The sequence below is a fragment of the Pyricularia pennisetigena genome, chromosome 2, assembly GCF_004337985.1.
Source record: "Pyricularia pennisetigena strain Br36 chromosome 2, whole genome shotgun sequence".
Lineage (NCBI taxonomy): Eukaryota > Fungi > Ascomycota > Sordariomycetes > Magnaporthales > Pyriculariaceae > Pyricularia > Pyricularia pennisetigena.
The window spans coordinates 5,110,550-5,129,911 of NC_043741.1; the positions used below are offsets into that span (position 1 = coordinate 5,110,550).

Here is a 19,362-nt window from a genome sequence, read left to right on the forward strand (position 1 = left end):
TCGTGTGCTTCGCGCCATTCGTCGTTAATCGTCCTTCTCTCGAGAGCAATGTGTTCACCCCGCCAGTGATAGGTCTAGTTCTAGGCCTCAAAAGCTGGTCCCATCAAACGGTAGCAAAGGCGCCCGCACAACGATTACAGGCAACGACGAATGTTTCAAATCGCCCGCCTTTTCGCCTCGTACCGAACGACGCCGTGGGTCGCCAAAAATCTGCAGAGCCAAGCAACACCAGGGCTTCAATGGCGAAGCCAGATCAAAGTCGCGCTGTGTAGCTGGGAATCCACGTACTTGGGTCGGTTCGGTGCCATTCTGTGCCACGACGGCTGTGAGCTCGTGGGTCGGATGGCACCATCCATGTTAGATGGAGCCTCGAGAATCATATATGTGATCGGGTCTGCGGGTCACGGCCGTAAATGCCATACGAAGGTGTCAATTGGATGACCCCAGTCTCTCACCTGATTAGACAATTAGACACTGCTTACCGCATGCAAGCCTGCATCGGCAATACAAACGAACATCATGGAATTTCGTATGAGGCCATCGGCTGGCTTCAGGATGGCAAGAAGCACTCCATCACGCGCACTTGCTGCCGTTAGCCCATAAGCCTTGGTAGAAATATAAGATTTAGATTGACATCTTACTCGTAACAAAAGTCATGCCCGCCGCTTGTGATTATTTTTGTCGAATATTCTTCGGCTTCCTCTTCTTGAAAACCACTGCCGGGGCTGCAGGCTCAGCCACTGTATGTGGAGCGGATGCATCATCCGTGGGCTCTTTCTTGACAACGTCCTCCTCCTTGATGACATTAGACTTTTCTTCTTGTGGCGCTCCCTCCATTTCAGGTCCTTTCTCCGCATCTTCAGCCTTCACTCGTGGTTTCGTAGCGTCCTCCTCCTCATCCTCCTCCTTCTTCTCCCCCTTTACCACAAAACTCGAGCCGCTCAGCAGCGCATCCAGCTCGCCTTCGTCATCCCCGCCCGCGATCCTCGTGTCCATGCCCCACCTCCTCGGCTTCTTGAACAGGCCGTTGACGGCATTCTCCTCCTCCTTCTCCTCCTCCGTCTTCTCCAGCTCCCTCTTCCTCACCCCGCGCGCCACGCTCTCGTTCCCTTCACCGTCGTCGATTATCCTCGTCTTGGTGACGGTCCACTCGCCCGCCATCGCCATTTGACCCCTCAGCTCGTCGGGTATGTTGACGCCCATCCCGGCAAGCTGCTCCAGCTGCGCTTGTCGCTGCTCCCTGCTCAAAGAAGATGACGATGCCTCCGGCGGCGGCGCTCGTCCCGGCGCTCCACTTCTGCCATTCTTGTGTTTATTGTCCCCGTCCCCTCCCGCCACGACGCCGTTCAGCCGCTCAATCTCCCGCCGCGCCCTCTCCTTCTCCCTCTCTTGCTTCTCGTGGCCCCGGTGCAGGTCGCGGAGGGCGCGCTCCACGGCGCCTCGGTGTTTTCCCGTCGCCTCGTGGTTGGTGCGCTCGAGCTTCGTGTCGCGCACGTACATGGAGCAGTGCTTGCACCAGTACCGTGGCGTTGACTTCCAGTATTCAGCCATGGTGAGGTTTTGGGTGGCAGCGGCGGCGGCGGTGGCGGATGGATGCTTTCGCTTGAGGGTGCTGGGTAGCGTGTGGTTGAGCAGGACAGGATGGGGTGCGCGCTAATCGTTGGATGTGAAGATTTTGGTCGAATAAAGTGCAAGGCGCTGACTTTCGCTGTCACAATTCGTACGCCCATGTCAATATCACGGCGAGCTCAGAAGGAAAGGATGACGAAGCTAGGTGATTCTAGTACGACAAATCCTTATCTGTTATCGTGGGACTCTCCAGCAACCCTAACCCTAACCCTTTTTAATTAAGCATTGTTCGAAAAGCCGTACCCAGGCACCGTCTTAGCTCTACCTTACCTACCGACATATATCGACCTGTGCTACCATGGTTTTAGGCTGACTACTGCCTCAAAACAGCAACCAAGCACAGAGAGACTTTATGGCTACCTGCCCAATTTTCTTTTCCTCATTCATGTTCATAGCCCGACTCTTCTTAGTCCGCGGCTCGGGCAGCTACCTGCGCGTGATATGTTCGTTATGATATATTTACAAGAAGCCAATTCCCCTGCCCCTGATCCCATATAACGCTTGACAGAAAATTCCGAGTTTCCCTCCTAATGGTCCTTCCCCATGTACCAGACCATTGACGCCGAACGCTCAAGTATTTTATCAGAATACTGGATGAAAATGCCGGACCCATATACCGTGACGTGGGGGACAGGGTTCATATCCAGCTGAGGACTCGAGCTTATGCAGTTAGGTGTTTGCATTCGCATTTATATATTTGTACAGCGACCCTCCCGTCATGGAAATTGACTACATCGCCATGACGAGACAGGCCTCATGGCCTTGTAAGTCATTATCGATCCCCCATGTGGTTGGTGATAATCAGGTCGACGGTCCCATGAGAGTCTTGTGCATGTATCTCTCGTAAGCCTGTCGTTATGCTGTAATGAGCAGAGACGAAGGGCCTATCAGTGTGCTCGCGGCTTCACTGTCGAGATTCCAAATCGAGTGGTGATATTCGACGGCCTCTTTGCTAATCCAATCTCTCTTTCCGCGAGAGGTATTGGAAAATGCTAAGGCGAGGCATGGAGTGTGTGTCCTATCGTGTTGTCGTGTGTGTAAAAGTGCTCGAAATAGATTATTGATGCATTTTATATGTGTCCAGAATGTTCTCAAACGTCTCCCCGCGGTCGATCAAACGGGGCGTGATCTTCTACAATCATCGGTATACCGCCAACCATGGTGATGTTATCCTGTCCAAAACCCTCCAAGAAAGGGTGATTCCTGTCAGAGTCCTCCGGAACAGTTCCTGGCGGCGTCGATGTCGTGGGTGTTGCCACTACGGTGGACCCAGTTGGGGAACCTAAAGTACTAGGACTTGATTGAGATCTTGTCGAATGGCCCGAGCTCACAGATTGTACGCTTGGAGGCCTTGGAGCCACGCCGAAATCTCTGCCGAAATCTCTGCCGATATCAGTCCCTGAGGGCGAAGGTACGCCCGGTAGAGTCGTCAACGACTGTTGGGGTGTGACTTTGAGCTCTATGCCCTGCTCCAAGTTGTCGTCGTCGTCGTCCGACTCGTGCACTTCCTCATCTTCGGAGTCTGGATAGTCTTGATGGACCACCTTATAGTGCTTCGCAAGTCGTCTACTAAATCCTTCTTCGATGCCGACTGTGGAGAAAAAGACCAGTCAGCAACATTTTTATAACGTGGCAGCAGGAGCCACATGTCTACATTGATCAAATGTTTGGCAAATGCGAAGGAGAATAGGTTGGAGAACTTACAGATGTTGAAGTATAGATACTTCCCGAGAATAGGTGCCCATACCATAAGGGCAACCAACTGTCCATAGGTCCACCTCTGATCGTTAAGAAGGGTGGTTTCGGCCACAAGCAGGAAGATGTTATAGAAGTATAGGGCAGTGAATACCACCAGTACGACCTGCAATGCAACCCAATAGAGGAACCAGATTCCGGGCCACACCCTTCGCCGGAAAATGCGGGCCCACGGCCTGCGCTTCTCCCAACGGCGAGCCTTGATCTCCATGGCATATCGTCTCCAAGCCCACCAGCTGAACTGCTCGACAAGTAGGGATGGGTAGACCCAGTATGAAATATTCTGGCCGAGATCGTCTGCAACCGCAAATCTGAGGTCGCCGGTGCAGTAAACAAGTGGGCTGGGATTGCCGCCGCACTCGGACACTCCTTGGGTCTGGCGGAAATGATCATAAACGCGTTGAAATGCTGGCAGCATGTAACCGCCACGGATGTCGACCGTCATACCGAGGATGAAAACGAGCGACGATATCGCCAATGTGTACCACCATCGCATGCCGGAACGTTGGAGACAACATTGAACCAGCAGAACCGGCAGCACACCGGAAACCGCTAGCACTTGAACCAGGCCAGAGTTGAAAAGGATGGATCCCAGCGACGTGACTGAGCCAAGATCCGGACCATCCGTCGACCTGAACGTAACCAGCGTAGCCACCTGTATGGCGGCAACAAAAAAGCCCTGCACTTCCTGGAACTCGATCATGGAGCTTATCACCGCCGCGTTACCTCGCGTCAGTGAAAGGTTTCTTTGCATCTCCCTCGACAGCTTGAATGCGTTCTTTCTCGTGTCCTTGTTGACCCATGCCTTTGTAAAGAAAATGGGACGCATCACGGAGCTCAGCAGTTTGGCGAGACCGAAAAACAGCAGAGCGATTCCCGTCTGGAAGATGTACGACATAAGCACACCGGGCCCAGCGATGTCTTCGTTTACCACACTGTCTGCGTGGTCACAATAACGAGCCAGCGCGGATGTGATCTGCATTAAGTTGTCTGTTCGGACCGTAATGTCCTTGAGGCTCATGATTTCATCGCTACAAGCCCCTTTGCCCTTGTTACGACACGCCGCAACCGAGCATGATACCATGCTTTGTATGACAGATGAGCCGTTGAAGTCCGTGAGGTCGTTCTTGAAGGACAGCGTCTCAGCTAGCTTGCGTGAGTACAGGTCATTGCTGTCCATTTTAGTCTTGTTGTCCGCGATCCAAAGGGATGCAGTAGCCAGTTGCATGCACGTCGCCAACGTCGTCGGCTCAAAGAGCAACCTAGGATCCGAGCAGGCTTGTGTGCAGTTGAACGTCCTCGGTTCCATGTTTGACTCTGTCACACTGCCGGAGCGTACGACGAAGCATGTTGGCTGATCGATGGGAATCCTCCCACGGGGTGGTGTATTCGGCGGCAAGTTCGAGTAGTTGCTCAAGTCAGCATGTGCCCAGTCTGTGGTGATGTGGGTTGAAATCTCCCGGATCTGGTTAACGGCTCGGGTGAATGGTTGAGGGTACGCCCTAAGGACGCCATAATTGTCCTTTTTGAGGTTTGCAATGAGCGACGAGTTGGACGGGACGAAACGCAGCGACACTGGCTCGAAAGATTCTGGGGCCGAGTTTGATGCGGTAACTGCGTTGACTGTCGAATTGGGCCCAAGGCGGGCACGGATGGCCTCCGGGGGCGGAATCAGGCCGGCGCCGGGGGTGGGTGTCGACGCGGCGATGGCGGTCGCAAGGTTTCCCACGGCCATGGCCATGACTGCACCTGTGGGTTGTCCCAATGCCTATGCGGCCGTCATTCCTTTCCACCTCCTCGTTGCCGGCGTTGTCGGCAGGTCTTCCCGTTGGCGATTGGCAACAAAATGGGTGCCGGTTCGGATCGATTGCGGCGGGTTTCGTGTGGGTTGCCTCGTCGTAATGCGTGCGTTCTCGTTAATGAAACTGTACTTCTTATTTTTTTTTTTTTTTGATCCTTTGCTTTTTTTTTTAAAAGTCTGTTTTTGTTTTATAATTTTCGTCAATGGAATCGTGGCAGATGCGAAGGTGCTCGGCGCGCTGCAGAAGGCACGCAATTGGCCTTGGACAATCGAAGTCGTCGGGTGATGGTGAAGAATTGGCACTGAAAGGACACAGCAAACAGGCGATTCGAGGTGCCCAGAAAGACCCTCCCTCCCCTAAAACTTCATGGCCTGGATTTGGCGGTTCGTTGGTGTGGATCAAAATCAAAAGCGCCACTACCATCCATCCATGCTCCCAGCGAGCCAGGCCTCCATACTCCTCAAGTATTAGCCCCTTGCCGAGCCAGAGTTCCCGTGTGGTGGAGTTTTTGCCGGTTCGCTTTGGGGCAGCCCCACCACTAGCGACTCAGACCGCTCCGTGATAGGTAAAAGCAGGCTCCTAGTGGAGGCCATGGTTGCTGGACTGTCTTGGCTTTGCTGATTGGAGCAGTGTGGCGCAGAGTGCACGACTCACAAACAAGAACTGGGAAAGATGTCCGATTGATGTTGCTGGCCGTCACACTGACTGTTTTCAAAGGGACGGAAAATGCAACCGAAATTTGGCTTTTCTACCATTTTTCCCCCCCTGTGTGATTAGAGAGTTGCAAGCAACGCGTTCGACAAATATCGATCCAACCGGCGCCTTCTACCAATGCTCAACTGCAAGCCGTCTGTCAGACCCTAGATCACAAACGCGCCGGCTAAGAGCCACGTCCATCAGGTGGCACGGCGCAATGGCTTTGTTGGCTTGTGAATGACGTATTGAGTGCTTTCTTCTGCACTTCTTTGCATTCCAACCTGGAAAGGACCAGTTAGGTAAACTTTGATCTCCCATGGTTGCACTCTCGTCTAGAGCCAAGTTATTTACCCTTTGTCCCCTCCAAATGTGAGACGGCAGGTCCCCACAATTGCCCGCCAAACACTGAGGCCTCATTCAACATCCAGCCAATGGCAATAGCCAGATGATCTGGTGGTTGCCCCGCCGTCTCTGATATGCAATGTACAGTACTGGTTCGAAGTGCAAAGCATTTTTTTTTTTTTTTTTCAGAGTCCTGCTTAGATCGACATGTTCTCTCTTTAGCTGTCAAAACATCAGTCCCATGCAGCCCTGTATGGATAATCGGCTGTACCGAAATTGTAACGACTCAATCTACATTCAAGACGCTTTTGCGACTCGAGAATGATGTCAGGTTGCAGACTGAACATCACGTGACCTAGGGAACGTGAGAGGACAAGTCGCCTTGGAGCAGGCTGGACAGTTTGGTCTAGATAGTCTAGACTGCCTAATTGATACTAAAGCAAATAGTCGGTTGCGACGACCTCAGGGGCCAAGTCTGGGATTTCCGCGGCAAGCTTTACAAATACTCGTTACTCGATTTCCGCCTTGCGCCAACTTTCTTTCGCAGTCATGGGAATAAAATAAGCATCTCAGGCAGGCTAATGAATGCCAGTCACTGCCTGTGATGCTTCATCCCTGCGACATTGATGACACAGGGATCGGCGGCGAGAACATCCAAAAGAGGAATGTCCTCGTGTCCCAACCCTAACCCTCTTGTGTGTGACATAACATGCCCATCTCCCAATCCAATCCTCCAATTTGGCAAAGGGATCGTATGGGCGTAACTTTGTCCTTTTTTTTTTTATGGGACAGGCATCAAAAGAGCGGCATGACAGGCCGCCTGGCAACTTCCAAAGGCCGTGTTGCATGCAACGACTGTGGCAGGTGCCGTTGCTCCCGCCGTGGCTCCCCAAGTAGCCCCTGCAGCGGTATAGCACGCCATGACAACTGCACAGCAACCTGCCTGGCAGACGCCGTATGCGGCTGGGCCGGCTAGGGCAAGGCCGTTTAGGACGGCAGTGGCCATGATAACTTTGGCAATTGCCGAGTAGTGCATTGTGAGGGCGGAGGTATGATCCGTGGATGGTTTGGTTAAGGTCCGCTTTGTCGACTGTTGTATGGAGAGGTTTCGTAGTTGGCTTCTATTTCGGGACCGTCACTATTAACATATGGCACCGCTCTATACTCTATATCAAGCACTGGCTCTCTGCTAAATATGGCTTGTGTTAGTGAACGCGCGATGGCGAGGGTGTGATAATGTTGATCTTGCGTATTGGAAGTGATGTGTGGTAGGCAGACGAAGTCTGAGGCGGAATGATGGTGCATGAGTGCGTTATTTTATATTCATTTGCAATAAAGAGTATGTAACACTCGGAATCATGTATCGAACGGTAAGGCGGTGGAACGTCCGATCAGGCCAATCTCAGCACAACCTTTGCTATACTCTACGTACGATTGGTTTGCAACTACTACGATGATCCCCTGCCCCCTCCCCCCTCCCCCAAAATGGAAATTTCAACAAAGTAGAGTTTTTATCGCAGCAACTCTCATCTTCGATTGTATATCCAATGCCAAGTAAAGGCCGATCCTCAAGTTCCATTCGGCACACAGGCCGCTGTTGTATTGGTTCGTATGAGCCGGTCTTCACCAAATCCAAATTTTCCAGTCAGTAGCTCTGTGCATCTCTCAAACTGATGTCAGTATTAAAGAATGCATTTTACAGATCCCCCTAAGATAAGCAGGTATGTGTTGTACAACAGTTGACGTGATCCAAAACGAACCCGCTGCGCTCACCCGGCCATCTATGAGCGGCCTTAGCAATGGCAGGAGATCACAGTATCCAACAGAACAAAAGGTCTGCTAGCAATGACGCTCATATCGGTTGCAAGACTGCACTGGAACAGGGTGGCTGTTCTTCGGATCCTTCCATAATAGTACGTAGAGTGGAAGCAGGTGTGAAATGCTGGTGGCTTCCATAGAGCCCGGCCAAACGGCCAACTCTATGGCAAACAGAGAAACCATGCAGCGTCGAGGTCACGGTCGCTTGCAGCAGACATCCAACCACGATAGTCGGCTGAGAATCTCAAGGCGGCCACCCGCTCTGCGGAAATTCTCTTCCGTTTGACAAGAGATGTGAGTGGCAATCTATCACCCGGATGCCGCCCTGAACTTCCAGATCCAAATGTCTCCCCAAATATTCGGATGATTACGTACTTCTGATCATGGCGGCACAGGAGGACAGGGCTCGCAGTCTCATTGCATGCTACATCCCATACGTTGGCATATAGGCGTAGATGTAATGCATATAAAAGACCAGGTGATTGACTATCTGAAGAGGCTGGTCGATGCGCTCACTGGGCCGGGTGCAAGTGGCTCTGGTATGGTTTGGAATCCATCTAGGAGGTCACAGCCATAGCAAAGAGAGTCTAGGCTTTATCATGGTCAGGTAGCCTGGCCTGGCCGCTGCAGACCATCTTATCTCTGCGCGGGGTAAAATGGAAATGCTGTCTTTGCTGCTGAGGCAGATTCGCGAATCGACCCAGGGGTATGGTAAAGAAAGAACAAAGAAGGAAAAGAGAGACAAAGAAAGGAAGAAAAAGAATCAAAACCAATCATTTCGAAAAAAAAGTCGTTTTAACATGATATCATTCGGACGAGAATCCATAGTCATTTTAGCTACCGCAATATGGTCTGAACATAGCTTGATCTATAAGAGCGAAAAGCAACAGACGCTATTATGCAAGGGGTCAAACCCTTCTCGAAATATTCCAACAAAAACGCCAGCCGTCTTACACCACCTTCCCATCGACCTCGGTCCTGTTGGCCGAAGACGCGTCCTTCTTGACCTCGTAGTCTTGGCTACCGCTCGCGCCGTCGTTGCTCCCGTTGCGCCGTGCGTAGTGGTCACTGGTGCCGTCGTTGTAGGCCACCGTGACGTCCTCAATCTCGTCGCCGACCTCCATCCACCTGTCGCTGGTGGCCGGAATGGGGGAGAATCGACAGCAGAGGTAGTACACCAGCGAGGAGACGGTGAAGCCGGCAAAGAAGTTGAGTCGGTAGATGTAGGTCGCGCCAATGGGGACGTCGCGGCCGATGGCGCCGGCGAAGCCGACGACGTTGATGAGGATGCCGGCAATGTAGGCGGCATATGCGCGCCAGTGGATGCCCCACGTGAAGTAGTATGGTCCCGTCTTTCGGGCGTCGTACAGCTCCTTGATCTCGAGGTATCCGCGGCGGACGAACTGTGTGGTTGCATTTCTGTCAGTATCCACAAGAGGTAGGAAGAGGTGAGAGTCTGTTAAGGTGATGCATCACATACGTAGTAGTCGCAGATCATCACACCGGCGATGGAGCTCAGGAACACACTGTAGCTGGAGAGGTACGTCGTAAACTGGTTCGAATCCGTGAGCAGCGTGTAGGGGCACATGGCCAAACCCACAGCCGCGCAGATGTATCCTCCACGGCGGATGTTCAAGTATCGAGGCATCAAGGCAGTCAGGTCCGTGCCTGCACTGACCGAGTTGGCAGCGATGTTGGTGCCGAGCTGTGCGAGCGCAAACGCCAGCCCAATGACAAAGGTGCCGAAGCGCTGCGCTGGGCCGCCCTCGTCAATGAACTTCTCGAGCAGCATCAGAGGGTCCCATACAGCCTCCCCGTAAATGACGGCCGATCCGGACGAGACGATGATTCCGATGAAGGACGTAATGGCGAAGCCTACCGGGATGGTGAAAAGCTGCGACCAGAGGGCGTCCTTGGGCTTGGTTGCGAATCGAGTAAAGTCGGGGTCGTTGACGATGAGGGTCGCAAAGTTGGAAATGCTGCTCATGACGCCCAGTACAAACTCCCAGGCCAATTTGCTACCACCTATCTTAGCAGGCTGTTGCACAATCGGCCCTACACCACCAGCCCTTACTACGGCCCAGATGAGGAAGGCGATGGCGGCGACGGGAACAAAGTAGGCCTTGACGGTGAAAAGATGGCGAATTTTGTGAACGGGGAACCAGATGGCTGGTAGGGATACCAGCCAGAATAGGAAGAACGAGACATAGTCGGCAGTTGTGGTACCTGAGCCTTCCGGGAAAGTGTTGGGGATTGTATTGCGATCCTGTAACGACGGTTAACCACTCTGTCCGCTCGTTTGACGTTCCCAAAAATTTCCGAGCAATCTTTTTTTTTTTTTTTTTTTTTTTTTTTTTTTATCTTACCCAGTTTAACGACATGGATCGGATCATGATGTAAACACATCTGCCACCGATATACGACTGCACGCCATACCAGATGCACGCCATGGCGGCGCGGTTGAAGACGGGCCAGAGGTTTCCCCAGATGCCGAATGAGGATCGCGCAACGACGGGGAACCCAATGTGGTAAGTGGCACCAATGCGACCGGTGAGGACGATAAAACATCCGGCGATGGTATATCCTATCCATACACATAGCCAAGATTGCCACCATGAAAGGCCGTTGTATACCATGGACGAAGAAATCATCCACGTATTGATGTTGAAACTGTCAGCGATCCAGAAGCCGACAAAGTTCCAGGGGCCCCATTGGCGCCTTTCTGGCTCGACGGGTTTGAGATCATGGTTTGTCAACTGTTTTTTTGGTGTGCTTTTGGGTTAGTGGTGTCTATATGAAAAGAAGGGGGAACGGATTCATGATCTCCTCATTTGTAGACTCCGTTTCTGTCGATATCGACATACCATCAACTGCCCGGTGGTCAGACCAGGCTCTGCCTCGACGGCCAACTTGTCCGACCATTTTCGCAGCCTTGCGCCCCTTTGCGACATTGCGACGGCTGGGAAAAGGTAATCGCGGCACACCCAATAGCAAGAGGCGGGGTTTTTGGTGGCAGGGTCGAGGTTGGGGTAGATAAGCTCTGTCAAGCCAGGGAGTCGTCGGTCCCAGTGCTATACTGGCTTTGATCGATCTAAGCTAAAACACACGGCAAAAGCATGCGCACCAAATCGGAGCGGTAACTCTCTCGTATGCGAAGCCGAGTAGCTCGGGTTTATTCGACTCTATCTGGGGTTGATATTAGTGTCAGTAAAGACGAACAGAAACATTGGGAATAAAAAGAAAAAAAAAATGTTTGTAAAAAGAAAGATCTGCGCATCGCGTGGTGCTTTGCAGCAGAAATCTACCGTCCCTCGTCCCAAATGTAAATTGCAACGCGGGATGACGCATGCATCACCTTCAAACGACGCGGTGGTACGAGAGGATTGCAAGAGTGGATGAGTGGATGATCAGCAACTTACACACGACTGGTGATGTCAATGCGAATTGGAGTCCAGGGTCTCAACGCTCCACGACGTCTGGGCAAACAGTATATCTCCTCGGTGAGAGTTGTCGACAGTTCGGTGCTGCCACGGTGAACAAAACCGACTTGACTGAACCGGACGGGTTTGGACAGAAAGGGACACACATTTTGACGCGAGCAGAATGGCACGAGGGCTGGGGAATATAGTACTTGATAAGAATCGCAACGAGAATACCGAGATGGGTGCCACCACCATTGATCAACGGCCTGCCGTTGGCGCTATTGCTCTCGCCCAATCCATATCCTTCTTGGCACCCGCCGCCCCAGAAGAAAGAGAAAAAAAAATCACCCCGGCATTGGATTTTGCGGAGATGCGAGCTATCAAGATACAAACGTTGCATGCCCCCACATGCAAGCAAGAACTTATCAGTTGATTCCTTTCTTGGGGCGCCACTCAAAACGGGATGTATGCAGGGTTGATGTCGACTACTGTTGGTGTCGCCGCTAACCGGAGGCGAATGTACCAGGCTTGGCCAGTAAAAAGGACGAACGGGGGTAGTTTAACAAACGTTATACGGATGAATAATAGGTAGCTAGTGCGGCGATAGACCAGACACAAGACACTCACGGCACCTTGGCTTTTTTTTTTTTTTTTTTTTTTTTTTTTTCGCGGCGACGCTGGACCAAATAAAAAGCAGGACAAAGTGTTGACCGAGTTAATATATGTGAACCTGCGATTGCCAGGAATATCGCGAGGATCTTGTATGTCACTGACTCGGCGCAACAGCAACATCAATGTCGCTACGCGTTCAATCCTTAAATTGTTGATAGCAAGTCGTCAGCTCAAATGTCGACCGAGGGGGCGGCAATTGGATATCGATCGACTTGGATCAATTGAATATTTTGTGGATAAGCCGACCGTGGGGCTTATCAGTCCTGCAGCCAAACCCCTCTCCCGCCACCATCTAGCGAATCTTCAATTGATCACATTTAGTTTTACGTATTCGGTTTTTTTTTTTTCCTTTCCTTTGTTGTTTCAATCACACGTGGTCGGCTCAATTACCCACATCGGCACCTGCTTGCTAGTCTATTTGTAGACACTCAAACCTACCAGACCTGCATAGTGCACGCGACTCTTTATGTAGCGGTATATCCTCTTATCTCATATCTGCGTGCTACTGCGACGCATTTTCAGCTGGGCTAGCGACCTTTTGTCGGGTTTCTTGGCACCTGAAAAGACAATTGTAACCCGTCGGCTAGTGATTTTTGGTAACGTCGATATCTTTTGGCGACCGGTAAGCGCCGGACAGCGGTGATAAAGGCGGGGATTGTGAGCAGCTAGAGAAGAAAAAAAAGTGCCATGGCGTCCTCGTTGGCTTATATTCTGGCATCTTACCTGCCGTCGTACCCTTTCATCACCTTAGTTCACATACGATTCAGCCGTCGTGCGGGTCCTCCGCGTCTCACTCTCCGCGGACGGGCGAAATGGTGCTCGAAGTAGGCATTACCCAAGGTAATCTTCTCATCATGAGATGCGTCATCTTAGATCACACATCCTTCCCGTAATCAGCCCTATAAAGTATTGTGTATGCTTGGTGATCAAAAGCCTTACCATCCTTGCCGCTGAGTTGCACCGCCGAGTCGCGAGTCCCTCAGTTCGGTCCTTGACAGATTACCACATACGGAAATATTCGGGGGTAGAAAACGCCCTACATGTCAAATAGCGGACAGGGAAATCAGGCACCGACTGACGCAGGCATATGTTGTGCGACTCTTCGGTATGACTTGGGAAAGACCCTCTCTTACCAATGTTCTTACTTCTATGATGGCGATGACAGTACATTGGGCCCCCGGTGGGCTTCGGGGCGTCAGCTTACTTGATTGTATAGCTTAAGGTAAACCCTCCCTGGGAGAGGTTTTTCCGTGGGGAGGCTTAGAGGTATTTGGCGGTGGGGAGCAAAGCAAAGAACTTCTGACGCTAGCTCGAGGCTAACAGAGGTTCTTTTCGCGTGGTCATTGAAGCCCCTGCCTGTCCTTTCCCTAATGTTGCAGTGCGCCCTTAGCAAAAGTCACTGCCTCCATTGTTTTGTCGAGAACGTCTACTTGCATATCATGTTCGATCAGATTTGCGCAGCACTCTAGTCCTTGACCCAAATTGAATTGAGCGACGAGGCAGACAGGTACAGTTGAATTGACATTTGCTAGAGTGCGGGGGCATGCCTACATAGCTCATCCCTAGTAGTGGGTCGGCCCACCAGTTCGCACAACGGTTTTGTTTTTCTACGACGAGCAGCGCGTGCGGATGGCGTCAACCAGCCCATCGTTTCTCCTCGCCGGTTTCCGATCAGCATCGGACATATTCCTTCTTGCGAAACCGACCGATATGGACGACATATACAAGGGTTGGCAGGGCTGCGCAACGTGGCGCGGTTCCTTTTCTGGTGAGATTATTATGGCCCTTTTGGTATGACTGACTAGGCTAGTGACACCGGTTCCTTCGGGAGTCTGCCAAGGCAGCGCCGCCCTACAGTAAACATCTGTCGCGCTAAACCAGCCACAGCCGCTCTTTAGTCTACTGTAAACTAGACTAAACCCCTTGTCCCTCCGACTCGCCAGCAAATGAGCCGCCGCGCCGCGCGCCGCGGCCCGCTCAAAACCTCCTAGAGGTTCACGCCTTTTCCCTTTTCTTCAGTGGCCCACTTTGGACCCTGCCTGCAAAGGGTTCAGTCATGCCCAAGGCCGAAAGGGTCCGTCTGCCTGGACGCTACCATCGCATCGCGGCACAAAGGGACAAGGAATCTTGTTCATAATGTGTATTGTATGGAGATTATCAATCTCGACAATTGAAATGTTCCATCAAGATCCTATTGAGCGCCCACTGTTGCCTATGGCGAGAGAGTCATTTCTTCAATTTCCCCTCCCACTGTTGTTGTTATTGTTCCATTACTTTTCCTCCGGACATGCGGCTAGATTTGCGGGCAGGATCTGACTGGGCTGTCATTATGGGGCCGGAGCCTTTTATTCTTGGGGACCCAGGGACCCAGCCCTATGACTATCATAGTGCTACCAGCCTTTCTGCAAGCACGCCCACTCCCTCCTCACACCCCCTTCTTATACGAGGAGAATGTGTAATTACGGCAGGCCTTTTGACAGTCGCACCCCGGCGCCAAACTGCAAATGGATGTTGAGCCTCGCCGGTGCATGGCTTGCCCTGGTCAGATTCTTAGTTATGCCGTCACCTTTAGCGAGGTACTTGTCCTTAGTCTATCATGGTACTCAGTCATACTCTTGGCCTTGGGGGCTGCAAGTCGAGCAGTCGCCGAGTCACAATGGATATTCCAACAGCATATAAGCTGTCTGTCCTCGATATCTCGCTCTGTATTCGTTTGGTTTCTCATCTTCATACTCTACAAACATAGAGACGAGATACCACCTACTAGCTACCTAGTACCCAGCATTATATGCCCAAGCATAATCAAGCCACTTCAGTACACACTACAAACATGTCTCACCACACCGACGTGGCGACTATCTTGTCGCCAATGGCAGACTCTTCCGTCAAGCATTTCAACAAATTCAAGGAACAAGTTCACTCTCAGCGCAAAGACACAGGCAGGGAGCTTACCAGGTTTCTCGAAACGATATGGCTCTTCACCGAGTCTGATATCAAAACAATCCTGGCTCCTTCGGTTCTGTTCGCCCTCACAAACGGCATTGCGTTATCGTTGATGTTGCCAGAGTCAGCTGGCATACCGTCACCAAGCGAGATCCTGGCCAGGATTCCTATCATAACAATATATGTTTGGATCAACCTGATGGTTCTCTGCATACAAAACCAAAAGAGCCCCGACGCTGTTGAGGAGGACCGGATCAACAAGCCTACACGGCCCCTCCCGTCAGGCAAGGTCTCTCCCGACGAGGCCGGCACTCTCCTGGTGGCATTCATCATCATTGCGGTTCTTGGCAGCTACTGCCTCGGCGCACCGGTCGAGAGCATACTAGTCATCGTCTTGGGATATCTCTACAACGACCTCGAAGGCGCAGAGCATCCCTTCTTCAAGAACGTGCTCAACTCCCTGGGCATCCCCTGCTTCCCCATTGGCGCTCTGCAGGTGGCCATCAACCCGGCGCCGCACACCGCCGCGGCGCTGGCCGGCTCGGGCCCTTCGGTACCCCTGCTGCTCTGGCGTTGGATCCTGGTGCTCGTGGCGGCCATCTTTTGCACGATCCACATCCAAGACATCAAAGACCAGGAGGGCGACGCCTTTCGCAACCGCAAGACGGTGCCTCTGGTCTTCGGCGACTCGGCCGGCCGCTGGCTCGTCGTGCTGCCCCTGATGGCCTGGTCCGTGGCCCTGCCGCTCCTCTGGGGCTTCACGTCCCCGACCGCGGCCTCGCTTCTGGGCCACGCGCCGCTGCTGCTCCTGGCGCTCGCCGTCTCGGCGCGCACGTTCCTCTACAAGTCGGTCGCGGCCGACAAGAAGACGTTCAAGATCTACTGCCTCTGGCTGGTCGCCATGTACTGTCTGCCGTTGAGCAGGGCCCTGCTGGGAGGCGAGGGGCTGATGCTTGTCACCGCCTAGTTCAACTTTTTTTTTTCTCCCTCGGAAGCTAGTCTAGCGGTGGCTTTTGTTTTTTCCCCAGCGTTCACTAGGACACTCTATTTTCTCTCTTAATTTTCTGTATTAAAACTCCGGGTCTAGATTGTCTATATTTGTTTTGTTTACGGCGTTGGTGGCTGTGGCCTTTTCTTTCTTTCTTTTGTTTAACATTGCGCCATGTTGTGCAGGGACGATGGCTGGCTTTTCTTCCCTTTTTCTCCCAAAAAAATACCTAGACAATATCGAATCACTTCCTGAAATCCGTTTACAGAACGCCAATATGTTGTTTTGTGTTCTCATGTTCCCTGTTTGCATGTTTGTCTGGCACGCCAAAACCTTTGAAGGATGTCTACTCGATCATCATCAAAAATGGGTACTTGCGATCTGCGTCATTGTTTCGTAAGACATTTTGCGGTGATTTCTTTTTTTTTTCTTCTTTTTCTACTCTGTGAAATGGAGGTTTCGTCGGTATCAATCGGGGTTGTGTGCGTGGCCCGTAGCCGAGACTTTTGTTGCGCAGTACCGAATGCCACCTTTACCAGCCTATCTGTCATTTTTGACTATTTGGAATAGCTTGTATGCGGCACATGGTCAGTTGTGCCGCACCCAATTCAAGTACAAACGCGTCTGCCTAACGTTCTTATTCACAGTCCCTTGTTCGCAAATGTTATCTTTATCTGTTTTTAGCGTGCGGATTATGGACAGTAGTGAGTACTATGTGTAAGCCCAGCGGGCAGCTGGATACTCATCTCCGCCTTTTCCCCTTTTTTGTTTCTTGTTCTCCGTGTCAGCACGTTTCGGTAAGCGCGTTTTTTTTAACTCTCCAAACAGGTAGGTTACCTTGAATATTTGACGAACGGAAAAAAAAGAAAAGAAAAAAAAAGAAACAAAAAAAGAAAAAAAAATTAATTACTAACCAACACGGTTCGACTTGCAAGCCCCCCGGCCTCTTCTTTTCGGAGACCGCCGATGCAGGCTTATTTCCGACCTGCAGTCTTTGGGCGCGGTGTTGGTGCTACACAAGATTGGACGGCTGCCGTGTTATAGTTATAGGGCATTACCACGTGCGGGAAATGGCGCTTACACCCCCAAGAAGAGAAAGAAGAGACACAAGCCCTAGACGTGAACCCTGTGTCACCCTACCTACCCTCTGACCGGTCTGCACGCTCCGCAAAAGGTATGTAAGCCAAAATTCAACATTTCCCAGGTTTTTGACTGTGGCGCAGTATTTGCTTTACGCTGCAGTTTACTTGGATGGTCGTCAGTGGTTGGTCATAAAGCGGCGCAAACTTGGCAAAAGTCTGCGATGACAGAAATTGCAGAATTGCTGACCTAAAGTTCTGGGGGAAAGGGTTATCACCAACGACTACACCCTCTCCAACAGCGTCCTGTATTGTCTATTGTTGGACAACTGCAGGCGATAAGACAGCTCACATGCATGCAATGCATACCTGTTGGGTCAGCCGGCCACACTGATGACGGAAAGGCCCCCCTTTTTTCTCTGCTCGTTTCTTAGGACCACTCGGGTCGATTCTTCAATTCTTTCCGTCTTGGTAAATGCCAACATCGACTCGCACTCGTTGCCGATTAGAACCTCCCAAGCGAGTAGATACCCATGTCTTTTTTTTTACGGATAGAATAGTCCGCAAAGTCACTGGCGGTATGAGCAGAAGTCACTCACTATCTCTGCGAAATGAGGCGCGGCGGCGTTGGCAGGCATGGGGATGGCTCCTCCCACGCAGGGAGATTTTGGCTTGCATACACGAGCTTCTTCACCTCAATGCCGCGGAGGGGTGTTCCTAGTAAGAAAGGTTGCCTTGGACGTGCTGGGCCTCAATCCATAGACGCCGACATTTTGTCATCTGCTTGGAAGGATCCCACGCGTTTCAGGGCAGTCAGTCCCGATGGTATCCGTAGTCCATGCGAACCATGAGTTGATCTGGCAGCTAGAGTTGATCATCATATACAGAGGCGCGGATCCCTTTATTCAAGTGAGTAATCCACCAAGAGCTCACTTTGAAGGGGGCATGGTGCACCCAGCTCCAGCCGGTAGCATGAAGCCCGAGTGAGGCGGCGACCGATTTCCATCACATTGCATCTTGTTTCCCCTTGACAAATGGCCCTTTGCACTCTTGGGAAGCCTGGGCTGAAGTTGAACCTTGGCATGGAAAGCAGCGAAAGATCACACAACGCAATCGAAAATACCGTACTGATGTTGTGCAACCCGAGACGAGAACTTGCCCCAGGTCGTTAATTCACGGCACCAGGCGGAGGAGTTCCACGGGATATGGCCATCGGTCGGAACAATTATCTGGATGACGGATTGTATATCCCTGAAGAGTACATCCCTTGGTTGGTGACGCAGAACAAGGGGCCGCCTTGATGAACCTACTGGGGTCTATGGCGGTCAGCTTCAACGTAGACAACGCCGGCACCCCATCAGACCGGCAGGCGGTCGTCAAGTAGATGGCGTGCACCAACACAAGCCTCTCGGCGCAGGGCAACCATCAACCATAATCTCTGCACTATTTTTGGACCCCAAAGTCGTATACGCCCGGCGGAGTAGCCGCAAGCAAAGCAACCCCTCTTCCCGTCGCAAAGCCTTGGTATGCTTTCGTGTTTGTCAAAACTACGGCCGTCTCGTTTCACTGGGGCTAGGAGTATAGTCATTCTTTACCAGGCGGTGGGTGATGTGGCTGCTTTGGTCCAAATACAGAGCGGGAGCAGTTAGTGGGGGAAACTGATAGTGCAGAAGTTCCGTTGTCTTGATGACTTTGAAAACAATAGCATGTTGCCATAACATACCAAGAGGCACACGGGGCTTACTGTGATATCGCTGATTGGCCAACCTGTTAAAGAGGACTGTTTAATTCAATATAGAAAGGTGACCTCTGAGTGTGATAAGCCATGCTTAGCGCTTATTCCCGGAAATGATAACAATAGTCTCTAAAACAAAAGGCCATTTTAACCAGTTTCCGTAAGCATTATAGCTGTGCTAGACTACTCTCTTTAAAAAGAAAATTAAAAACAATTCGAACCAGATCGCAACGCAAGGTTATGCTCCGTGGATGTACCAACACTTGTAGTGGCTATCAACACTATACAAACAGGCCAAGTACAACATTGGTGACATAGGATAATTGAATAGCAAGCCCTTTTTTCAGGACAAAAGAGCGGCGTGGATTTTACAGTCTGTTTGAAATAATCAAACACATTGTAAGCTTTGTTTCGAATGCGATCAACAGTCTGGAGTAGAAGAGACGAATCTAACTTTTTTTTTTTTTTTTTTTTTTTTTTT

The 19,362-nt window shown here is 51.4% G+C and overlaps 6 protein-coding genes across 6 annotated transcripts; 1 reads left to right on the forward strand and 5 right to left on the reverse strand.

Annotated features, from left to right (window-relative positions):
* Positions 1-236: 236 nt before the first annotated feature.
* On the reverse strand, positions 237-518 carry PpBr36_01435 (uncharacterized protein; the record flags this gene model as incomplete). The annotated part of the gene is made up of 2 exons (XM_029888621.1): positions 237-394; positions 476-518. 2 exons carry the CDS (start codon positions 516-518, stop codon positions 237-239), a joined length of 201 nt encoding a protein of 66 aa, XP_029752402.1.
* Positions 519-672: 154 nt separating this feature from the next.
* On the reverse strand, positions 673-1,551 carry PpBr36_01436 (uncharacterized protein; the record flags this gene model as incomplete). Its single annotated transcript, XM_029888622.1, has 1 exon — positions 673-1,551. One exon carries the CDS (start codon positions 1,549-1,551, stop codon positions 673-675), a length of 879 nt encoding a protein of 292 aa, XP_029752403.1.
* A 1,169-nt stretch (positions 1,552-2,720) lies between these two features.
* On the reverse strand, positions 2,721-5,125 carry PpBr36_01437 (uncharacterized protein; the record flags this gene model as incomplete). The annotated part of the gene is made up of 2 exons (XM_029888623.1): positions 2,721-3,220; positions 3,334-5,125. The coding sequence occupies 2 exons, from the start codon at positions 5,123-5,125 to the stop codon at positions 2,721-2,723; spliced, it is 2,292 nt and encodes a 763-aa protein (XP_029751221.1).
* A 1,880-nt stretch (positions 5,126-7,005) lies between these two features.
* PpBr36_01438 (uncharacterized protein) lies at positions 7,006-7,260 on the reverse strand (the record flags this gene model as incomplete). Its single annotated transcript, XM_029888624.1, has 1 exon — positions 7,006-7,260. The coding sequence occupies one exon, from the start codon at positions 7,258-7,260 to the stop codon at positions 7,006-7,008; it is 255 nt and encodes an 84-aa protein (XP_029751233.1).
* A 1,732-nt stretch (positions 7,261-8,992) lies between these two features.
* On the reverse strand, positions 8,993-10,993 carry PpBr36_01439 (uncharacterized protein; the record flags this gene model as incomplete). Its single annotated transcript, XM_029888625.1, has 4 exons — positions 8,993-9,445; positions 9,523-10,308; positions 10,409-10,798; positions 10,907-10,993. 4 exons carry the CDS (start codon positions 10,991-10,993, stop codon positions 8,993-8,995), a joined length of 1,716 nt encoding a protein of 571 aa, XP_029751234.1.
* Positions 10,994-14,966: 3,973 nt separating this feature from the next.
* PpBr36_01440 (uncharacterized protein) lies at positions 14,967-16,046 on the forward strand (the record flags this gene model as incomplete). Its single annotated transcript, XM_029888626.1, has 1 exon — positions 14,967-16,046. One exon carries the CDS (start codon positions 14,967-14,969, stop codon positions 16,044-16,046), a length of 1,080 nt encoding a protein of 359 aa, XP_029750566.1.
* Between the last annotated feature and the right edge of the window lie 3,316 nt (positions 16,047-19,362).